This window comes from Scyliorhinus torazame, chromosome 8, assembly GCF_047496885.1.
Source record: "Scyliorhinus torazame isolate Kashiwa2021f chromosome 8, sScyTor2.1, whole genome shotgun sequence".
In the NCBI taxonomy this organism is placed as follows: domain Eukaryota; kingdom Metazoa; phylum Chordata; class Chondrichthyes; order Carcharhiniformes; family Scyliorhinidae; genus Scyliorhinus; species Scyliorhinus torazame.
Window position 1 is genome coordinate 68,029,828 of NC_092714.1, and position 18,294 is coordinate 68,048,121.

General features: G+C 50.8%; 1 protein-coding gene across 1 annotated transcript in view; it reads right to left on the reverse strand.

Annotated features, from left to right (window-relative positions):
- The window catches only part of igsf3 (immunoglobulin superfamily, member 3), a 347,295-nt gene that overhangs the window by 86,359 nt on the left and 242,642 nt on the right, over positions 1–18,294 (reverse strand). Inside the window, exon 3 of the mRNA XM_072513781.1 lies at positions 5,864–6,271. Coding sequence (XP_072369882.1) covers positions 5,864–6,271 — 408 coding nt within the window. The remainder of the gene's footprint in view (positions 1–5,863; positions 6,272–18,294) is intronic.

Consider the following 18,294-nt stretch of genomic DNA (forward strand, 5'->3'; position numbering starts at 1 on the left):
CCTGTCTGTGGAAAGAGGCAGGGTGTGAGTGCCTCATCCCTTTTATAGTATTTATGTCATGCCCCCTTGTGGTGATGCCACCTCTGAGTGTCCTGACTGCCCATTGGTTGTGTCCTATTCTGAGTGTTCTTTGGTTGCATGTTTGCATATCATGACACTTCTCTGCCTATCTCCTAATAATTCTGACTCTTGTAGAAATTACACCTGCTCTCCGGTGTAGCCTTGTCATGGAGTCAGAATCATTACGGCACAAAAAGGAGGCCATTTCGTCCATTGAGTCCCTGTCAGCTCTCCAATGGAGCAATCCACTTAGTCCCATTCCTCTCGAGTTCTGCAAATGTATTTCTCTGCCAGCCCTCCGCAGCCCCGCCAGGAAAAGTAGACATGGCTGATGAAGCCAGGGGCCTTGCAGCGTACATGAGATAGGCACAAAATATATTGGCTGGAATTCTCCGGTCGCCGGGATTCACTTTGCCTTCTGGCAGCGCCCCCCTGCCAGCGGGTTTCACGGCAGCATGGGATGGTTTCAATGGGAAATCCTATTGACAAGCGGCGGGAGGATAGAATCCCGCCACCAGCCAACGCGAGCGCGGTCGAGAAACTAGAGACTGGGACTGGAGAATCCCGCCCATTAAAAAATATATATTACTGAGTGCTCCATGGATATCGCTGGGGCTGCTTATCCTGCCTGTGGGCACTTTTTTGGTTTAAAAAGTAACACAGCCCCCCAGGGCTGCTACTGGAGGCCCACATCTATTTAGCTTCCTCACGCAGCACAAAGTCAATGAGTCAATTTACATAATGATATGCCATCAATAAACACACGACGAGTGATGAATGTAACTGAGGCTTTAATACACTGAACAGCTAGCCTCCTGCCTCTGGACCCTAACTGGGTCGGAGGCGGAGACTTGCCATCTTGATACATAAGCCCGGGGGGAGGAGCCACAGGCAGAGCCAGCCTGGACAAGCCCAGGCATGTACAACCCAACACACTGCCATACAATGCAATACAGAGGTTTACCACATTCACCCCCTGTTTAAAAAAAGTGTCCGGTGGGGGTGAAGTGGTCTTAAAGGTCAAGTCTGTCAGGGGCCTTGACCTTCCGCCGTGATCGCTTCTGTCCCGGCTGTGGTGTGGGCACCGGTGTCGATACCTGCGCGTCCGGGAGCGTGTTGTCTTCTTCTTCGCCCAGATGTTGAGTCGGCGAAGGTGGGGGGGGGGGCGGTGTATGGGCGGAGGTGGTGGTGATTGTCGCCGGTGGGCCTGCGGGTACTAGTTCGTGAGGTAGGTGGGCAGGGGTGGGGCAAAACGGTGTAGGGTGGGGGTGGTGGTCGCTGGGGAACCTGCAGGTGCCAAATCCCAAAGGGAGACTGTGTCCTGCCGCCCATCCTGGTGTCCCACGTATGCATATTGTGGATTGGCATGGAGGAGCAGGATTTTCTCAACGAGGGGGTCGGTTTTATGGCTCCTCGCATGCCTCCGGGGAAGGACTGGCCCTCGGACTGTCAGCCAGAACGGAAGCGAGACCCCGGAGGTGGATTTCCTGGGGAAGGCAAACATACGTTCATGAGGAGTCTCGTTGGTGGCTGTACACAGGAACAACCGGATGGAGTGGAGCGCATCGGAGAGGACCTCCTGCCAGCGGGAGACTGGGAGGCTTCTAGACCATAGGGCCAGAAGGACAGCCTTCCAGACCGTCGCGTTCTCTCTCTCCACCTGTCTGTTTTCCCTGGGGTTATAGCTTGTCGTCCTGCTGGAGACAATGACTTTGCTGAGCAGGAACCGACGCAACTCGTCGCTCATACAGGAGGAACCCCGATCACTGTGGATGTAGGCGGGGAACCCGAACAGGGTGAAAAGACTGGGCAGGGTCTTGATGACGGAGGCAGAGGTCATGTCAGGGCACGGGATGGCGAAGGGGAATCTTAAGTACTCGTCAACGATGTTGAGGAAGTACACATTACGGTCAGTGGAAGGGAGTGGTCCTTTGAAGTCCATGCTGAGGCGCCCAAAGGGCGGGAGGCTTTTACCAGGTGTGCTCTGTCTGGCCGATAGAAGTGCGGTTTGCGCTCTGCGCAGACCTGGCAGTCCCTGGTCACGGTCCTGACCTCCTCGATGGAGTAAGGCAGGTTGCGAGCCTTGGTGAAGTGAAAAGAACGGGTGACCCCTGGGTGACAGAGGTCATTGTGGAGGGCCCGGAGTCGGTCTACTTGTGCGCTGGCACATGTACCGCGGGATAGGGCATCTGGGGGTTCATTGAGCTTCCCGGGTCGATACAAGATATCATAGTTGTAGGTGGAGAGCTCGGTCCTCCACCTCAGAATCTTGTCATTCTTAATCTTGCCCCGCTGTGTGTTATTGAACATGAACGCAACCGACCGTTGGTCAGTGAGGAGAGTGAATCGCCTGACGGCCAGGTAATGCCTCCAATGTCTCACAGCTTCTACTATGGCTTGGGCCTCTTTTTCGACGGAGGAGTGTCGAATTTCGGAGACATGGAGGATACGGGAGAAGAAAGCCACGGGCCTGCCCACCTGGTTGGGTGTAGTGGCCAGAGCAAAGTCCGGCGCATCGCTCTCCACCTGCAATAGGATGGACTCGTCCACAGCGTGCATCGGTGCTTCGGCAATATCTGCCTTGATGCGATTGAAGGCCAGTAGGCCCTCAGCCGTCAGGGGAAAAATGGTGGATTTGATCAGTGGACAGGCCTTGTCTGCATAATTGGGGACCCACTGGGATTAGTACGAGAAGAACCCCAGCCATCTCTTCAGGGCCTTGGGGCAGTGGGGGAGGGGGAGTTCCAGGAGGGGGCCGCATGCGGTCGGGATCGGACCCTGGGACTCCGTGTTCCACGATGTAGCCGAGGATGGCTAGGGGGATTGTGCGGAAGACGCATTTTTCTCTATTATAGGTGAGGTTCAGGAGTTTAGCGGTGTGGAGGAAGTGCCGGAGGTTCTTGTCATGGTCCTGCTGGTCATGGCCGCAGATGGTGACATTGTCTAAGTATGGGAACGTGGCCCGCAGCCCGTACTGGTCATCCATTCGGTCCATTTCTCTTTGGAAGACCGAGACCCCGTTGGTGATGCCGAAGGGGACCCTGAGGAAGTGGTAGAGGTGGCCATCTGCCTCGAAGGCAGTGTACTGGCGATCCTCCAGGCGGATAGGGAGCTGGTGGTCGGCGGACTTCAAGTCAACTGTGGAGAAGACTCGATACTGCGCAATCTGATTGACCATGTCAGATATGCGGGGGGAGGCGGTACGCATCGAGCTGCGTGTACCGGTTGATGGTCTGGCTGTAATCGATGACCATCCGGTGCTTCTCCCCAGTCTTGACGACCACCACTTGGGCTCTCCAGGGGCTGTTACTCGCCTCAATGATCTCCTCTCGCAGGAGTCGCTGGACCTCCGACCTGATAAAGGCCCGTTCCCGGGCACTGTAGCGTCTGGTAGCGACGGGCTTACAGTCCAAGGTGAGATTTGCGAAGGTGGAGGGTGGGGCGACCTTAAGGGTCGCGAGGCTACAAGACGGTGAGGGGGGGCAGGGGTCCGCCGAACTTTAAAGTAAGGTTCTGGAGGTGGCACTGGAAGTCGAGCCCCAGTAATAGGGCAGCGCAGAGACGGGGAAGGACGTAGAGTTTGAAGTTAGCGTACTCTACGCCTTGTACAGTAAGGGTCGCGACACAGTACCCCTGGATTTCTACTGCGTGGGATCCGGAAGCCAGGGAGATTTTCTGGGTCGCGGGTAGGATTGGGAGGGAGCAGCGCCTTACCGTGTCTGGGTGTATGAAGCTGTCTGTGCTCCCGGAGTCGAAAAGGCAGGCCGTCTCGTGCCCGTTGATCTGGACGGTCATCGTAGACTTCGCGAGGTGGTGTGGCCAGGACTGGTCGAGCGTGATGGAGGCGAGCTTCGGAAGGCGGTTGGTAGGCCGGTCGGAGGTAGCGGCGGCCAGCGTACGGTCGGGTGAGCTGGGCTCCCGGGAGGCTGCGGAGTGGTCCCAAGATGGCGGCCCCCATGTGTCGCGGGTGGCATCAGCGATGGCGTCCAAGATGGCGGCCCCCATGGGTCGCGCGTGGCGGATGGCGCGGCAGCTGGGGACGGCCCCGACAGGCAGCAGGCAGCGCTGCTGGGCCTAGAGGTTTTAGGGGGAGATCGGGCCTGGCAGGCTTTTGCAAAGTGGCCCTTCCTCCCACACCCGTTGCAAGTTGCGTTCCGTGCCGGGCGGCGTTGTCTGGGGTGATTACTCTGGCCGCAAAAGTAGCACCTTGGGCCTCCGGCGTTGGCGGGCCACTGCGCGGCGCAGGCTTGTGTCGCACCCGGGTTGGTTGATGGCTGCGCCCACGAGTACGCCGCGCAGTCGGAGGTGTAGGCCCCCATGGTCTGGGAGGCCACCTCCAGCGAGTTGGAGAGTTGCCCTGTCTCTGGGAGGCCGAGAGTCCCCCCTTCTAGTAATCGCTGGAGGATATAGTTAGAGTTCATGCCGGCGACATAAGCGTCCCTGATCAGCAGCTCCGCGGGCTGGGTAGCCGATATCGCCCGGCAATCACAGTTCTGGCAGAGTACACGCAGAGCACGCAGGAATTCTGCAAGTGATTCCCCAGGGCGTTGCCATCTCGTGGCTAGGCGGTGTCTAGCATACAACTCGTTAACGGATTTCACGTATTGTCCCTTCAGCAGCGTTATTGCCTCCGTATACGAGGGGGCGTCCTAGATGAGGAGAAAGACTCTTGAGCTCACCCGTGCATGGAGGATCTGCTTCTTCTGGAGGTCTGTGAAGTCTTCGGTGAAGGATGAGAGGTCCGCTTCGAAGCAGCTTAGCCAGTGCTCAAACGTTTCTGTGGCGTCGGCTGCCTGTGGGTCCAGCTCCAAGCGATCGGGCTTAAGTGATGAGTTCATCTTTAGAAGTTTAGTGTATCAAATTGATATGCCATCAATAAACACATGACAAATGATGAACGTAACTGAGGCTTTCATACACTAAACAGCTAGCCTCCTGCCTCTGGACCCGAACTGGGTCGGAGGCGGAGACTTGCCACCTTTATACATAAGCCCGAGGGGAGGAGCCACAGGCGGAGCCAGCCTGGACAGGCCCAGGCATGTACAACACAACGCAATGCCATACAATGCAATACCGTGGTTTACCACACGTAAACACCAACCAGCCAGCGTCACTGAAACAATGAGAAACACGATAAAGAATTTGCTTGACCCGCTAAATGGGAGTACCTCCCTATTGTGGAGTACATCAGTTGTATGCAGCTGACTGCCAAATAAGCAAGAGCGTTACCATCTAAATGAAGCATATTTTAAGCAGCTGAACTGGATTCATCCTCCAATATTTCTTCTCTAGCCCCTGCTGGAGAGGTGGCCACTGCTGGGAGCTACAGCCAGTCCCTAAATAAGAGGGGCTAATGGAGGCTTGGCTGAAGGTAAGAACACCGTGTCGGTGAGGCCTGGCTAACAGGCACCAGCTAGAGGAATGAACAGGTTGGGGGGCTGAGCTCGACAATCTTGGGTAGCAGGGAGGGAAAAGAGTGAAAGTGGGAGAATTACTTTGGAGTAGTTGCCTTTGATAGGCACATGGGATCCCAAAAGCAGGTACCACATTCCTTGCCCGACACCAGCCCGTACAGCTAAAATGACCATTTAAGGATCTCGATAGGCCCAAGGGCAGGTGGACGGCCTGATACTTCCACTTCACCCCCCTTCCCCTCCCCCTGTAAAATAGGAGACATATCAGGGCCAGGCAAATAGGCAGGCATGCCACATGCTGGCGGAGAAGGATAATATTCTGCCCATTATTCTCTGCTTATTCATATAATGGCTATACTGATCAGGGTCTTTGAATGATAACTACTTACCGGTAGCTTTTATATTCACCATCGTCTTGCCAGTGCGCTTAGTAGCTATGGTGAACCAAGATCTGTCTGGATCTTGGATCCACTCTCTAGCCTCACAGTAGAACTCTCCCTGATCAAATGCTTGCAGTTGGTAGATGGTGAGTTTGAATGAAGTCACTCCAATCTTATCCAGTCGTACATCTCCTGATGCCTGTCTCTGCCTATATGATTCTCCAGAACGTAGGATGAAATCTCGTGTCAGAGAGATGACCTTGAGATTCTGATCTCCCTTCTGTAGGTACCATGCGACAGCCACGTGTGTGTGCTGGGATGTTTGCTTGGATACTTCACAACTCAGTTCCAGGGAGTCACCTTCGACTTTATTCAGGGTCTGGGGTACCGATACTGCACTGAGCGTGTCTGGAATGACTGGAAGAGAAAGAGAGAAAAATGATCAAAGGGGTGCAGGCATCTCAAATATATATTGAAAAGACTTACGATAGTGCAGGAGTGCTTGAGAGTTTGACTCTCAATAATTTGCGAATAACGTTTGTTTAATTTCTTGGTTGGGCATTGCTGGTGCACTTTGCAGGTTTGGGGAAGAAAAACAGGAACTGTCTGTCTCACAACTTTAATCCTCCTGGAGACCGTTGATCCTCACCATGGAAGAGCTCGCTGGTGAATACGATCCTTAGGGTTAAGGAGTTTTCGCAGCTGGGGTATAAAACGTTAGAGAGAAAAACATATGGAAACAACGGAAGAGTTGGAGATTTGCATTATTCATGAGGGGGAAATAAACAACTGTTTTAGCAGTGGTATTAGGTTCTTATTCTTTCATTCCTAAGAATTACATCATAGATCTTAATGCATGAACGCACTGGTCTGAAACTATCAGTAGACATGAATATATTTTCTAAAATTAGAGAGGGCCATTTCAGACCATGAAGCATTTGTGTATTTATATCTCATTTTGTAATTCCAAAAGACAAGTCTAAAAAAACAAGCATTAACTTCCACACGTTCACAGCAGCTTTCCAGGACATTTTGTTATCTAATGTTCGTGAGGTATGGGTCACTGAGGCCCAGCAGGATTTTCAAAATGCCAAGACACCGGCAACATATCAGATTCTTTTCTGAAGGGATATTAACGATATCAATCTAAATGTTCCTATGCCCTCCAATGCTGACCCCACTGGAGTTTGCAGAGTTGGTTGAGGATGGCTAAAAGCACCGCATTGTTACCTGTTTCTTCCATGCAGCTAGGAAATCAGGTTCCTACTCACTACTGAGGGTTATGGATGCCCGGGACCTTTCTCCACCCTCTCCTGCCATTCCCCCGGACTCAGTAATGCTCCTCTTGACTTCCTGACCTCCTAATAATAATAATAATCACTTATTGTCATAAGTAGGCTTCAATGAAGTTACTGTGAAAAGCCCCTCGTCGCCACATTCCGGTGCCTGTTCGGGAGGCCGGTACGGCCAATTCTTGTCGACTTTATTAAAAAACTCACCCTTGCTTCAGAGATCCAGGGTGTTCTACTAGCATGGATGCTCTTCCCCCCCACAAGAAGAGGGACACTTGCAACATTTGGGATTCAATGCGCTTCATATCACTCAGTGCACTGTCTGCCAGTAATCCACCAGGTTCCTGCTGAGCCAGAAACATGAGATCTCCTGGCAAAGAGACTGGCATTAGCTTTGTAAGGAAGAGGCAGAAGTCCTGCCAATAAGGCCAACTGAGAAATCCCATAATTAACAAAAACTAGCATAACTGAGATACGCTCCTGTAATTTGTTGACATGACCCACCCCTGAGGAAATTTGGTGTCATGAACTCCATTTGAACCAAATATATTTGATTGAATTTTTAAAATTGCCATTAAGCTCTAGGATAGACATACGAGAAAACTCAAGATCCTAGAATGCCATTGTTGTCACTGGGATTATTTCATTTGTCCCCACTAACATGTTATGAGAAATATTGGGTGGAATATTACCAAAATGTGTATGTGTCAGGCTCTGACTGAAAACCAGCAGGTATCTCTCCAGATGCACAACTGAGTTTTATCATAGAATATCATAGAATTTACAGTGCAGAAGGAGGCCATTCGGCCCATCGGGTCCGCACCGATACTTCCCAATTTCAGACCAATTTTTCTGGCAACCGGTGCGCAGAAAATCTGGAGGCGCTGTTTATTCCAACACCTTGGTGGGTCGGGGCCTGATACGGAAATCAGGCACCATCTTTATGGGGTGCCCTGATCTGTGCTGTAAATAAACATCCCCTCCACCACCCCTATAAACATAGAGGATTCCCACCCCACACGCAACCATGGACGCATCAGGGGCTCTCATTCTCCCCCCTCTCTCCACCACTTAAGTATCAGGGGCTCTCCCGTACCCGCCCAACCCCCAACTACTCCACCACAAGTGTCACGGTCTCTTCTCCCCCCTCCCTTCTCACCTCACAATTATTGGGGGCTCTTCTCTCTTCGATACCACCCCACCACACAAATGTCAGGGGCTCTCTCTCCCCTCTCCTCCCCACTACACAAGTGTCGTGGGCTCTTCCTCCCCACGCCACAAGTATCGGAGGCTCACTCCTCACCACCACTGTACAAATATCGGGGGCTTTCCCACTCCCTCACCCTACCATCACCACCAGGGAAATATCGGGGCACACCCCCACCCCTCAGGCATCAGCCCTTTCACACATAAAGGGAACTCCCACCATGGTGCTCCTCAGAAGACCCACCCCTACCATTGCCAAGGGACAGTGCCAACAGTCAGTGCTAGGGCACAACCTGGGCATGTCCCCCTTTACCAGGGGCAATATTTACCTTGGCGCCCCAGCAGGTTCCCCTCGGCTGATTCCCGTTTTTATATAGCTGTTGTTAACCTCGCCAACGTCACGTCATGTCGCCGAGTATGAATATTCAGTGAGGGAGTATCATGTAGCTGGGAAGCCATTTAACTAGACTGAAATTTATTCAGATGTATGGAAATGGTATACCGGCCCTTTCTGGGCGGAACGTTGTTTCATCACTGGTAAGGGGTGGGAAAAATATGGGAACGAGATCTTGCCGTTAACGCTGACGACCAATGCAGGTTCAAAATCACCCCTATTGCTTTTAAGGCAAGAGGCTTCAGTTGTTCTTTTTTGCTTAATACTAAATTAATTACTTCAAATTATTACAATAACACCATCAGTAACTTGTATCTCTAAATTCTCTACTCTTGACATGCATTAAAAAACATTTGCTCAAGGAATGTGGCCAGCATTTATTGTCCATCCCTAATTATCACTGAGAAGGAGATGGTGAGCTATTTTCTTCAACCATGTAGTGCAGGTACATTCAGAGTGCTATTTGGAAGGGAGTCAAGAATTTTGACTCAGTGGCGCTGAAGGAATGGCAATATAGTACCAAGTCAGAATGGTGTGTGGCTTTGAATGGAGCTTGCAGGTGATGGTGTTTTCACGTGCCTACTTCCCCTGTTCTTCTGGGTCGTAGAGGTCGCAGGTTTGGCAGGTGCTGTTGATTGAGATTTAGCGAGTTACTGCAATGCATCTTGTTGGTGGCACACAATGCTGCACTGTGCATCAGTAGTGGAGGGAGTGAATGTTGAAAGTGGTGAATGGGGTGGCGATCATGCAAGCTGCTTTGTACTGGATTTTGCTGAGTTTTTTCAGTGTAATGGAACTGCACTCATCCAGACAGGCTGAGTATTCCATCACACTCCTGACTTGTGACTTGTAGATGGTGGACATGGATTAGGGGAGTCATGAGATGAGTTACTCTCTGCAGAATTCCTAGTCTCTGATCTACTCTTGTAACCACAGTATTTATATGACTAGTCCAATTCAGTTTTTGGACAATAGTAACCCCTAGAATATTGATAATGGAGGATTCAGCAATGATAATGTCAGAAAAAGTCAAGGAAAGTAGGTTAGCTTTTCTCTTGTTGGAGATAGTCATTGCCTGGCACTTCTGTGATGTGAATGTTACTTGCCACTTATCAACTTATGGACGTGGAATGCTTCAGTATCTAAGGAGTCGCAAATGGAACTGAACATTGTGCAAACATCAGTGAACATCCCCCACTTCTGACCTTATGATGGAGAGAAGGTCATTGATGAAGCAGCTTAAGATGGTTGGACCTTGGACACTACCCTGAGGATCTCCTGCAGTGATGTCTCGACAATGAAATGATTGACCTCCAACAACCACCTTCCTTTATGTTTGGTGTGACTCCAACAAGAGTTTCCCCTGATAACCATTGACTCTAGGTTTGCTCGGGCTCCTTCATGTCACGCTCGGTCAAAAGCTGTCACTCTCATCTCACCTCTGGAATTCAGCTCTTTTGTCCATGTTTGGATCAAGGCTGTAATGAGGTCAGGACCTAAGTGGCCCTGGCAGAATCTATACTGAGCAGGTTATTGCTAAGCAAATGCCATTTAATAGCACTGTCGATGACACCTTCTATCGCTTTGCTAATGATTGAGAATAGGCTGATGGGGTGGTAATTGGCGAGGTTGAATTTGTCCTGCTTTTTGTCAAGACATACCTGGGCAATTTCCACATTGACGGATAGATGCCAGTGTACTGGAACAGCTTGGCTAGAGGCTCAGCTAGTTCTGGGGCATAAGTCTTCAGTACTATTGCTGGAATATTGTCAAGACCCAAAATGGTTTGTCTATGCCCAATTCAATACAACAGGGCCGGAAATGTGCCTGGCCTTACTCCACAGGTGGAAGTGCTGTAGGCCGCTACTACAGGAGGTTGATCTTGTCAATGTTCAAGGGTTAGTTTGTTCAAATCATTGTGTTGGAACAGGGCGCGAGTCTTGTCCAACCAAGATTGCAATCGAAAGGCCTTGAAACCCCAGAGTGGGGGTGGAGGTAAATGTGGATAGGTGCATGGAGGCTGAAGGAAGGTCAGGAGCAGATCCAGAACAAGATTTTAAAGCCTGCATTTGGTTAAAGAGGCTTAGGTTAGTGGAAGGGGGAAGATGATACCGCCTGACAACAGAGTATGAGTGTTTCAAAATCTGTGGACCACTATGTGGAAGTGGTGCTTACTGAAATGAGGGATGGAGTCTTGTCATGTCACGTGGAAGGAGGTGGAAAGGTGGGGAAAAGCACCTTCATAATGCCAAGGGCCACCATCCCGCCATCCCTAATATGTAGCTGAATTTTTTTATTTAAAAAACATATTTTATTAAGGCATTTATAAATTTTTAGTAACAATTTTCAAGAGGAAAAACAACAAAGTAAATAACACCCACCTAACCGACAACCACACCCAGCCAACATGGCTTACATACACAATTCCCAAGTCCCCCTCCCCACTAACCAATCCTGCCTCAACCAACCGCCCCCCCCCCCCCCCCCCCCCCGCCAACCTCCTTCCCTCCTTTACCCCCACCCTTTTGTATCTGCTGACATCTTAATTTTCCCCAAAGAAGTCGATAAACGGCTGCCACCTCCGGCGGAATCCTAGCATCAATCCTTTCAGGGCGAACTTGATCTTCTCAAGCCTGAGAAACCCGGCCATGTCACTAACCTATACCCCCGATTTCGGGGGCATATGTAGCTGAAATTTAACAACCTCACCGTGACAGCAAGGGAATGTGTCCTGCCATTTAAGTAACCTGCCAACTTGCTGATGTCCTTGGAAAAATGCAACACTATCTGTGCTCAATGTTGTGATTCAGCGTCATTGGGATTACAAAGAATATGTATTGTTCCCTCTGTGAGTCAGCTTGTCTGTCATAGACCCTTCTGTTTAACATTCCTTCACATCTTGCAATACATGCTAGTCTTTTGAAGCTCATCTCCAATGTTACATCCTTCTATTTCACTGCACACAGACAGTCAAATGAGATAAACGTCAAAGAGTGCTGCTGCTATTCAACATTCATGAATTCTTCTTCCATTAGAGGTTGGCACACAAAGTCATAGAGCAGCAGGCCACAGGTGGAGGCTGCTTGTGAGCCAAGCAAGTGACCCAGTTAGAGGAAGGTGCCAAGGCTATCCAAGGAGCAAACTCCTCGGCAGCTGGGAAACCTTCAGGCGCTGAGGCTCCAAATCAGTTTGTGATGCAGCATTGTTCAATTAGAGACTGTAGTTATGGAAACAGAGACATGCATTACAGAACTTCTGGCTAAAAGGCAGTAAGGATAGCAATTAGTGGCAACAGAAAGCTAGTGACAAAAGCTTTCCATTTGTTTCTTCAGAATTATGAAGCCAAGAAGTGAGGCAGTGGAGAAAGGAGCTTGATGTCCTTCCATAGATGGCAGTGGCCTTAAGACTCTCACTCATCCCATTACTTTCACTCTCACCTGCCCAGATATAGCAATCAGCAATGCAGTATAGGTGGTGAAATGTGGCTTGGATAGTCACGGAGCACAAGGAATCCAGAGGTTTTAATTTTGGCAGTAGGGCTTGATATTACTGAGTGGAGGTCAAGGTAATGTCACTGCTAAGCAAGTGGCTGGTGATCTCAAGATTTAGATAGCTTTTCAGACAAGCAGCTATTGGCTGCCCTGCCCCCACCCCCACCCAACCTCCAGAATTCTTCACAAGCGAAGTGGTCCCCGCAGAGTCAGTCTTTGGCTGCACTGATGTTTAGTGCACAGCCCATTGCAGTCTACTTCAGACCTCATCATTCATGAGTGAAAGGCCACTTTCATCCCACAAGACTAATGATCGTTTTGCGGGGCCATCCACACCCAAGACCCCTGTGTGGTGTTGGGTGTTCTGACACACAGATGAGCCAACACGGTTGCATATGGTACAACGCTACTTTATTTAAACTTACTATTTACAGTTTAGTCTTTGCACTCTGCACGTGGGGGTTCCCTGCTTGTGATGTTTTAACAGCTCTTTCTTGTTCCCTTCTCCCCAGACCTACTGACCACCAGGTGTCGTGCTCGTGCTTTTTATGTGGTTGGTGTTCTTGTCTGTGATTGGTTGTGGTGTTGTGTACTCTGATTTGCCTGTTAGTGTGTCCATCATGATGTGTGTGTTTGAATATCATGACATCCCCCCTTTTTACAAATATATGTGCCTACGTGGTAATAAATATGATCGTGTCGTGAGTGCATCTAAGAGTGTGTGTGTGTCGTGTGCAGCATGTGCATATGACGGAACTATGTACATGGGGCGATGTCGGGTGCGTCACATGAACCAAGTTGTACCATAACATAACAGAAATGCGAACGAGAGAAGAAGAAAAAAAACTTGAACAGTTGTCCAGTCAGACGACATCTGGAACGATAAACAACAACAGGTTATCATGTAAAATTGTGCAACTTGTTAAACATATGAACGGTATTATAAGTCCAGTCTAACGGGCTTGCGACGAGTTCGGGTTGACCGCCTCAAGGGTGGATCAAGAACCACCGGCTGCTGTGCAGGCATGGCCATGGGTGGCGATGGAAAGGGCGTGATGTGCGGCAGCTCCACAAAGTCATCCTCGGAAGCCTGTTGAGGATCTGGCGTGTGCGTGCTGTGTGGCTGTGAGCGTGGAAGTCGGCGAAGGGCGCGCCGATTGCGGCGACGCACGGAACCATCCGGCATGCGAACCAGGAACGAGCGGGGAGCCACTTGTCGGAGGACTTCGGCCGGTGCTGACCAGCCACCATACGGTTGATGGACGCGTACTTCGTCTCCGGAGGACAGGGGGGGCAGGTCCGTCGCTCGTGTGTCGTACCGACTTTTCTGGCGATCACGCTGCAGTTGCATGTTCCGAAGAACCGCCTCATGGTCTGTTGTTGGTGCCAGGACGGAAGGTACCGTCGTCCTGAGGGAGCGACCCATTAGTAGCTGCGCTGGCGAGAGACCCGTGGATAGCGGGGCCGATCGATAGGCCAGCAAGGCAAGGTTAAAGTCCGATCCGGCAGCAGCCGCCTTGCACAGGAGCCGCTTGGCGATGTGGACACCCTTTTCAGCCTTCCCGTTCGATTGTGGATGCAGAGGGCTGGATGTCACATGAGTGAAACCATATGCTGCGGCAAAGGACGACCATTCACGGCTGGCGAAACAAGGTCCATTGTCTGACATGACAGTCCTTGGAATGCCATAGCGAGCAAACGTTTCCTTGCAGGCCCCAATGACTGCGGACGACGTCAGATCATGGAGAGGCATGACTTCCGGGTAGTTTGAGAAGTAGTCTATAATAACAATGTAATCTCTGCCAAGCGCGTGAAATAGGTCAACACCCACCTTCGCCCAGGGGGACGTCACCATCTCGTGTGGTAGAAGTGTTTCCGGAGGTTGCGCCGGCTGAAACCTCTGACAGGTTGTGCAGTTGAGCACCATGTTGGCTATGTCTTCATTAATACCCGGCCAATATACCGCCTCCCGGGCCCTTCGTCTGCATTTTTTGACGCCCAAGTGGCCTTCGTGTAGTTGATGAAGAATCATCTGGCGCACGCTGTGCGGAATAACGATCCTGTGTGATTTCATAAGGACCCCGTCTATGTTGGTGAGATCATCTCGCACATTATAAAACTGGGGGCACTGCCCTTTTTGCCACCCTTCCGTCATGTGGCGCATCACTCGCTGCAGAAGGGGGTCAGTCGCCGTCTCTGCGCGTATGTGGGCCAGACTAGGATCATCAGCTGGCAGATTTGCTGCTGTCAGAGTTACGTGTGCCTCAATTTGACGCACGAACCCCTCCGCATCTGGTGGTGTGCTCACTGCTCGGGAAAGAGTGTCCGCCACGATGAGCTCCTTCCCCGGAGTGTAGATCAGTTCAAAATCGTACCTCCTGAGTTTAAGTAAGATGCGCTGGAGGCGAGGAGTCATGTCGTTCAGGTCTTTGTTAATGATGTTGACCAGGGGGCGGTGGTCAGTTTCGACCGTAAATCGTGGCAGGCCATACACATAGTCGTGGAACTTGTCCAGTCCAGTTAACAAGCCCAGGCATTCTTTTTCGATTTGCGCGTAGCGCTGTTCGGTAGGGGTCATGGCTCGTGAGGCATATGCAACCGGGGCCCATGACGACGTGCTGTCTTTTTGCAGGAGTACCGCTCCAATACCAGATTGGCTGGCGTCTGTTGAGATCTTTGTAGGGCGAGTCGTGTCAAAGAAGGCCAGCACTGGTGCCGTGACCAGTTTGTGCTTGAGCTCCTCCCATTCCCGCTGATGCGATTGGTGCCAGTTGAATTCTGTCGATTTTTTTACGAGATGGCGCATATTTGTTGTATGAGAAGCCAGGTTGGGAATGAACTTCCCAAGGAAGTTGACCATGCCCAGGAATCTTAAGACAGCCTTCTTGTCAGCCGGTCGTGGCATGGCTGTGATGGCGCTAACCTTGTCTGCATCGGGACGGACCCCTAACCTTGAGATGTGGTCCCCGAGGAATTTCAGCTCCGTCTGGCCGAAAGCACACTTTGCACGGTTGAGACGCAGGCCATTTTGTCGTATGCGGGTAAAGACACGTCGTAGACGATGCATGTGTTCCTGCGGAGTGGTGGACCAAATGATGATATCGTCCACATATACACGTACCCCTTCGATGCCTTCCATCATCTGCTCCATAATGCGGTGGAAAACTTCAGATGCCGAAATGATGCCGAATGGCATCCGGTTGTAGCAGAATCTGCCAAAAGGGGTGTTGAATGTGCATAGTCTTCGGCTGGCCGGGTCCAGTTGGATCTGCCAGAATCCTTTGGACGCATCCAATTTAGTGAATATTTTGGCTCGCGCCATCTCGCTGGTGAGGTCTTCTCGTTTCGGGATGGGATAGTGTTCCCGCATGATGTTGTTATTCAGATCTTTAGGATCTATACATATACGGAGCTCGCCAGAGGGCTTCTTTACACAGACCATGGAGCTGACCCATGGCGTGGGCTCCGTGACCCTGGATAGGACCCCTTGGTCCTGAAGAATCTGCAGTTGTGCCTTGAGGCGGTTTTTGAGTGGCGCAGGAACCCTGCGAGGTGCGTGAACGACAGGGATGGCGTCCGGTCTGAGTCGAATCTTGTACGTGTATGGCAATGTCCCCATGCCTTCAAAAACCTCCTGGTTGTGAGCAAGGAGGAAATGGAGATTTGCGTGGAACTCAGCATCCGGGAAGTCGGATATCTCATCTGGAGAGAGAGACATAATGCGCTGTACCAGGTGAAGGACCTTACACGCCTGTGCGCCCAGTAACGAGTCCTTTGATGAGCCGACAACTTCGAAGGGGAGTGTGGCCGTGTACATCTTGTGAGTCACCTGTAGCTGGCAAGATCCTATGGACGGGATGACGTTCCCGTTATAGTCAACTAACTTGAGCCGGGATGGCGTGATGGGTGGTTTGACCTTCATGGCCTGGACTGCAGAGTGAGCAATCAGGTTGGCGGATGCGCCGGTGTCCAGATGGAAGGCGACGCGCGATCGGTTGACCGTCAGGGTGGCACACCACTCATCGGCTGGATTGATGGCATTGACCTTGTTGACATCAATGACGGAAACGCGGAAGGCATCCTGGTCATCTGCATCACTTAACTGGAAGTCTTGATGCGTGGGCTGGACGGTCCTGACTCGTCTGCGAGATTGTCGAGGATGCGCCGGATCCATGGGTTGAGCCGAACGACAGTGGGCTGCGTAGTGGCCCATCTTGCCACATCTGTGGCACTGTCGGTTTTTTGCAGGACATTGCCCTTTTAAATGTAGAGCTCCACACTTGCCGCACGTCATGACGTCACGGCGTTCGTTGCGCCACTGCGCATGCGCAGTGCGATCTTGCGGTGGGCGCGCCTGCGCAGTGCGTCCCTCGTTGTGGCCGTTATTTTTGGCGCGCACCTGCGCGGGAGACCGCGAAAAGCGCGGGAAGCGGCCGCTGTCGTCCGGGCCGTGGGTCGGGAAGCAATCGACGGCCTGGATGCGTCCGACGTCGTGGGCGGCCTGGCTTGCCGATTCGACGGCTGGGGACCCCCTCCGTGCCAACTCGGACGCCTGAAATCGGGCAAAACGGCAGGCAGCATTCTCGTGGAGGACACAGGCTTCCACAGCAGACGCCAAGGTAAGGCTTTTCATTTTAAGAAGCTGCTGGCGTAGGCCACTAGAGGCAACGCCAAAAACAATCTGGTCCCTGATCATGGACTCTGTGGTGGTGCCGTAACCGCAGGACTGCGCTAGAATCCGGAGGTGCGTCAAAAAGGGTTGAAAAAGCTCCTCCTTACCTTGCAGGCGTTGCTGAAAGAGGTATCTTTCAAAACTTTCATTTACTTCAACTTGAAAGTGCTGGTCCAGTTTGAGGATGACCGTGTCATATTTGGCTTGGTTTTCGCCTTCTTCGAACACCAGTGAGTTGAAGACGTCGGTTGCGTGCGGACCTGCGTAGAAGAGGAGCATTGCAATCTTCGAGTCATCCGTGACATTCTGTTTTTCGGTGGCACGGATGTACAGGTCAAATCGCTGCCTGTAGAGCTTCCAGTTGGTACCTAGGTTCCCCGTGACTTGCATCGGCTGCGGTTTGCCGGTGTGGTCCATGTCCAGAATGGCAGGTTAGTAGGCAGGTATCGATCCACTCCTGTACCATGTGGTGTTGGGTGTTCTGACACACAGATGAGCCAACACGGTTGCATATGGTACAACGCTACTTTATTTAAACTTACTATTTACAGTTTGGTCTTTGCACTCTGCACGTGGGGGTTCCCTGCTTGTGATGTTTTAACAGCTCTTTCTTGTTCCCTTCTCCCCAGACCTACTGACCACCAGGTGTCGTGCTCGTGCTTTTTATGTGGTTGGTGTTCTTGTCTGTGATTGGTTGTGGTGTTGTGTACTCTGATTTGCCTGTTAGTGTGTCCATCATGATGTGTGTGTTTGAATATCATGACACCCTGATCCTCAAGTTGCACTTAAATATAATTTTAGATATAAGTCATCAAAGAATTGGGAAATTCACCAGAGCAGAGAAGAGTCATAATAAGAAATACACAGTAAATTGCTTCTCTTGCTTGGGGTATGATTCATGATGTTGTTTTCTAACTTAAGGAAAAAGTAAACATGATGTTATACTTTGCAGTCGCTAATGTAGTGACTTTGATCACTCCGCTAACCACTCCATTTTTAAAGAGTTCTGAATGGAATTAATATAAAGGCTGGTTGGAGTTTGCACATTCTCCCCGTGTTTGCGTGGGTTTCGCCCCCACAACCCAAAGATGTGCAAGGTAGGTGGATTGAACACGCTAAATTGCCCCTTAATTGAAAAAAAAAAATGAATTGGGTACTCTAAATTAAAAAATATATATATATGAAGACTGGTTGCGTAGCACAAAGATTCTTTTTGTAAGTATGTATTGACAAACAGTGCTTTTATGCTTCAGTGAATGAATCCTGAATAAAACCAGTTGCATCTCTCCAATTGTGTTGGTTCACTTGCTTCCACTTATGTCTGATATTCATTCTCCATGGGGTCATCAATCACCAGCATGACAAATTGGATGTCCATTTGGATT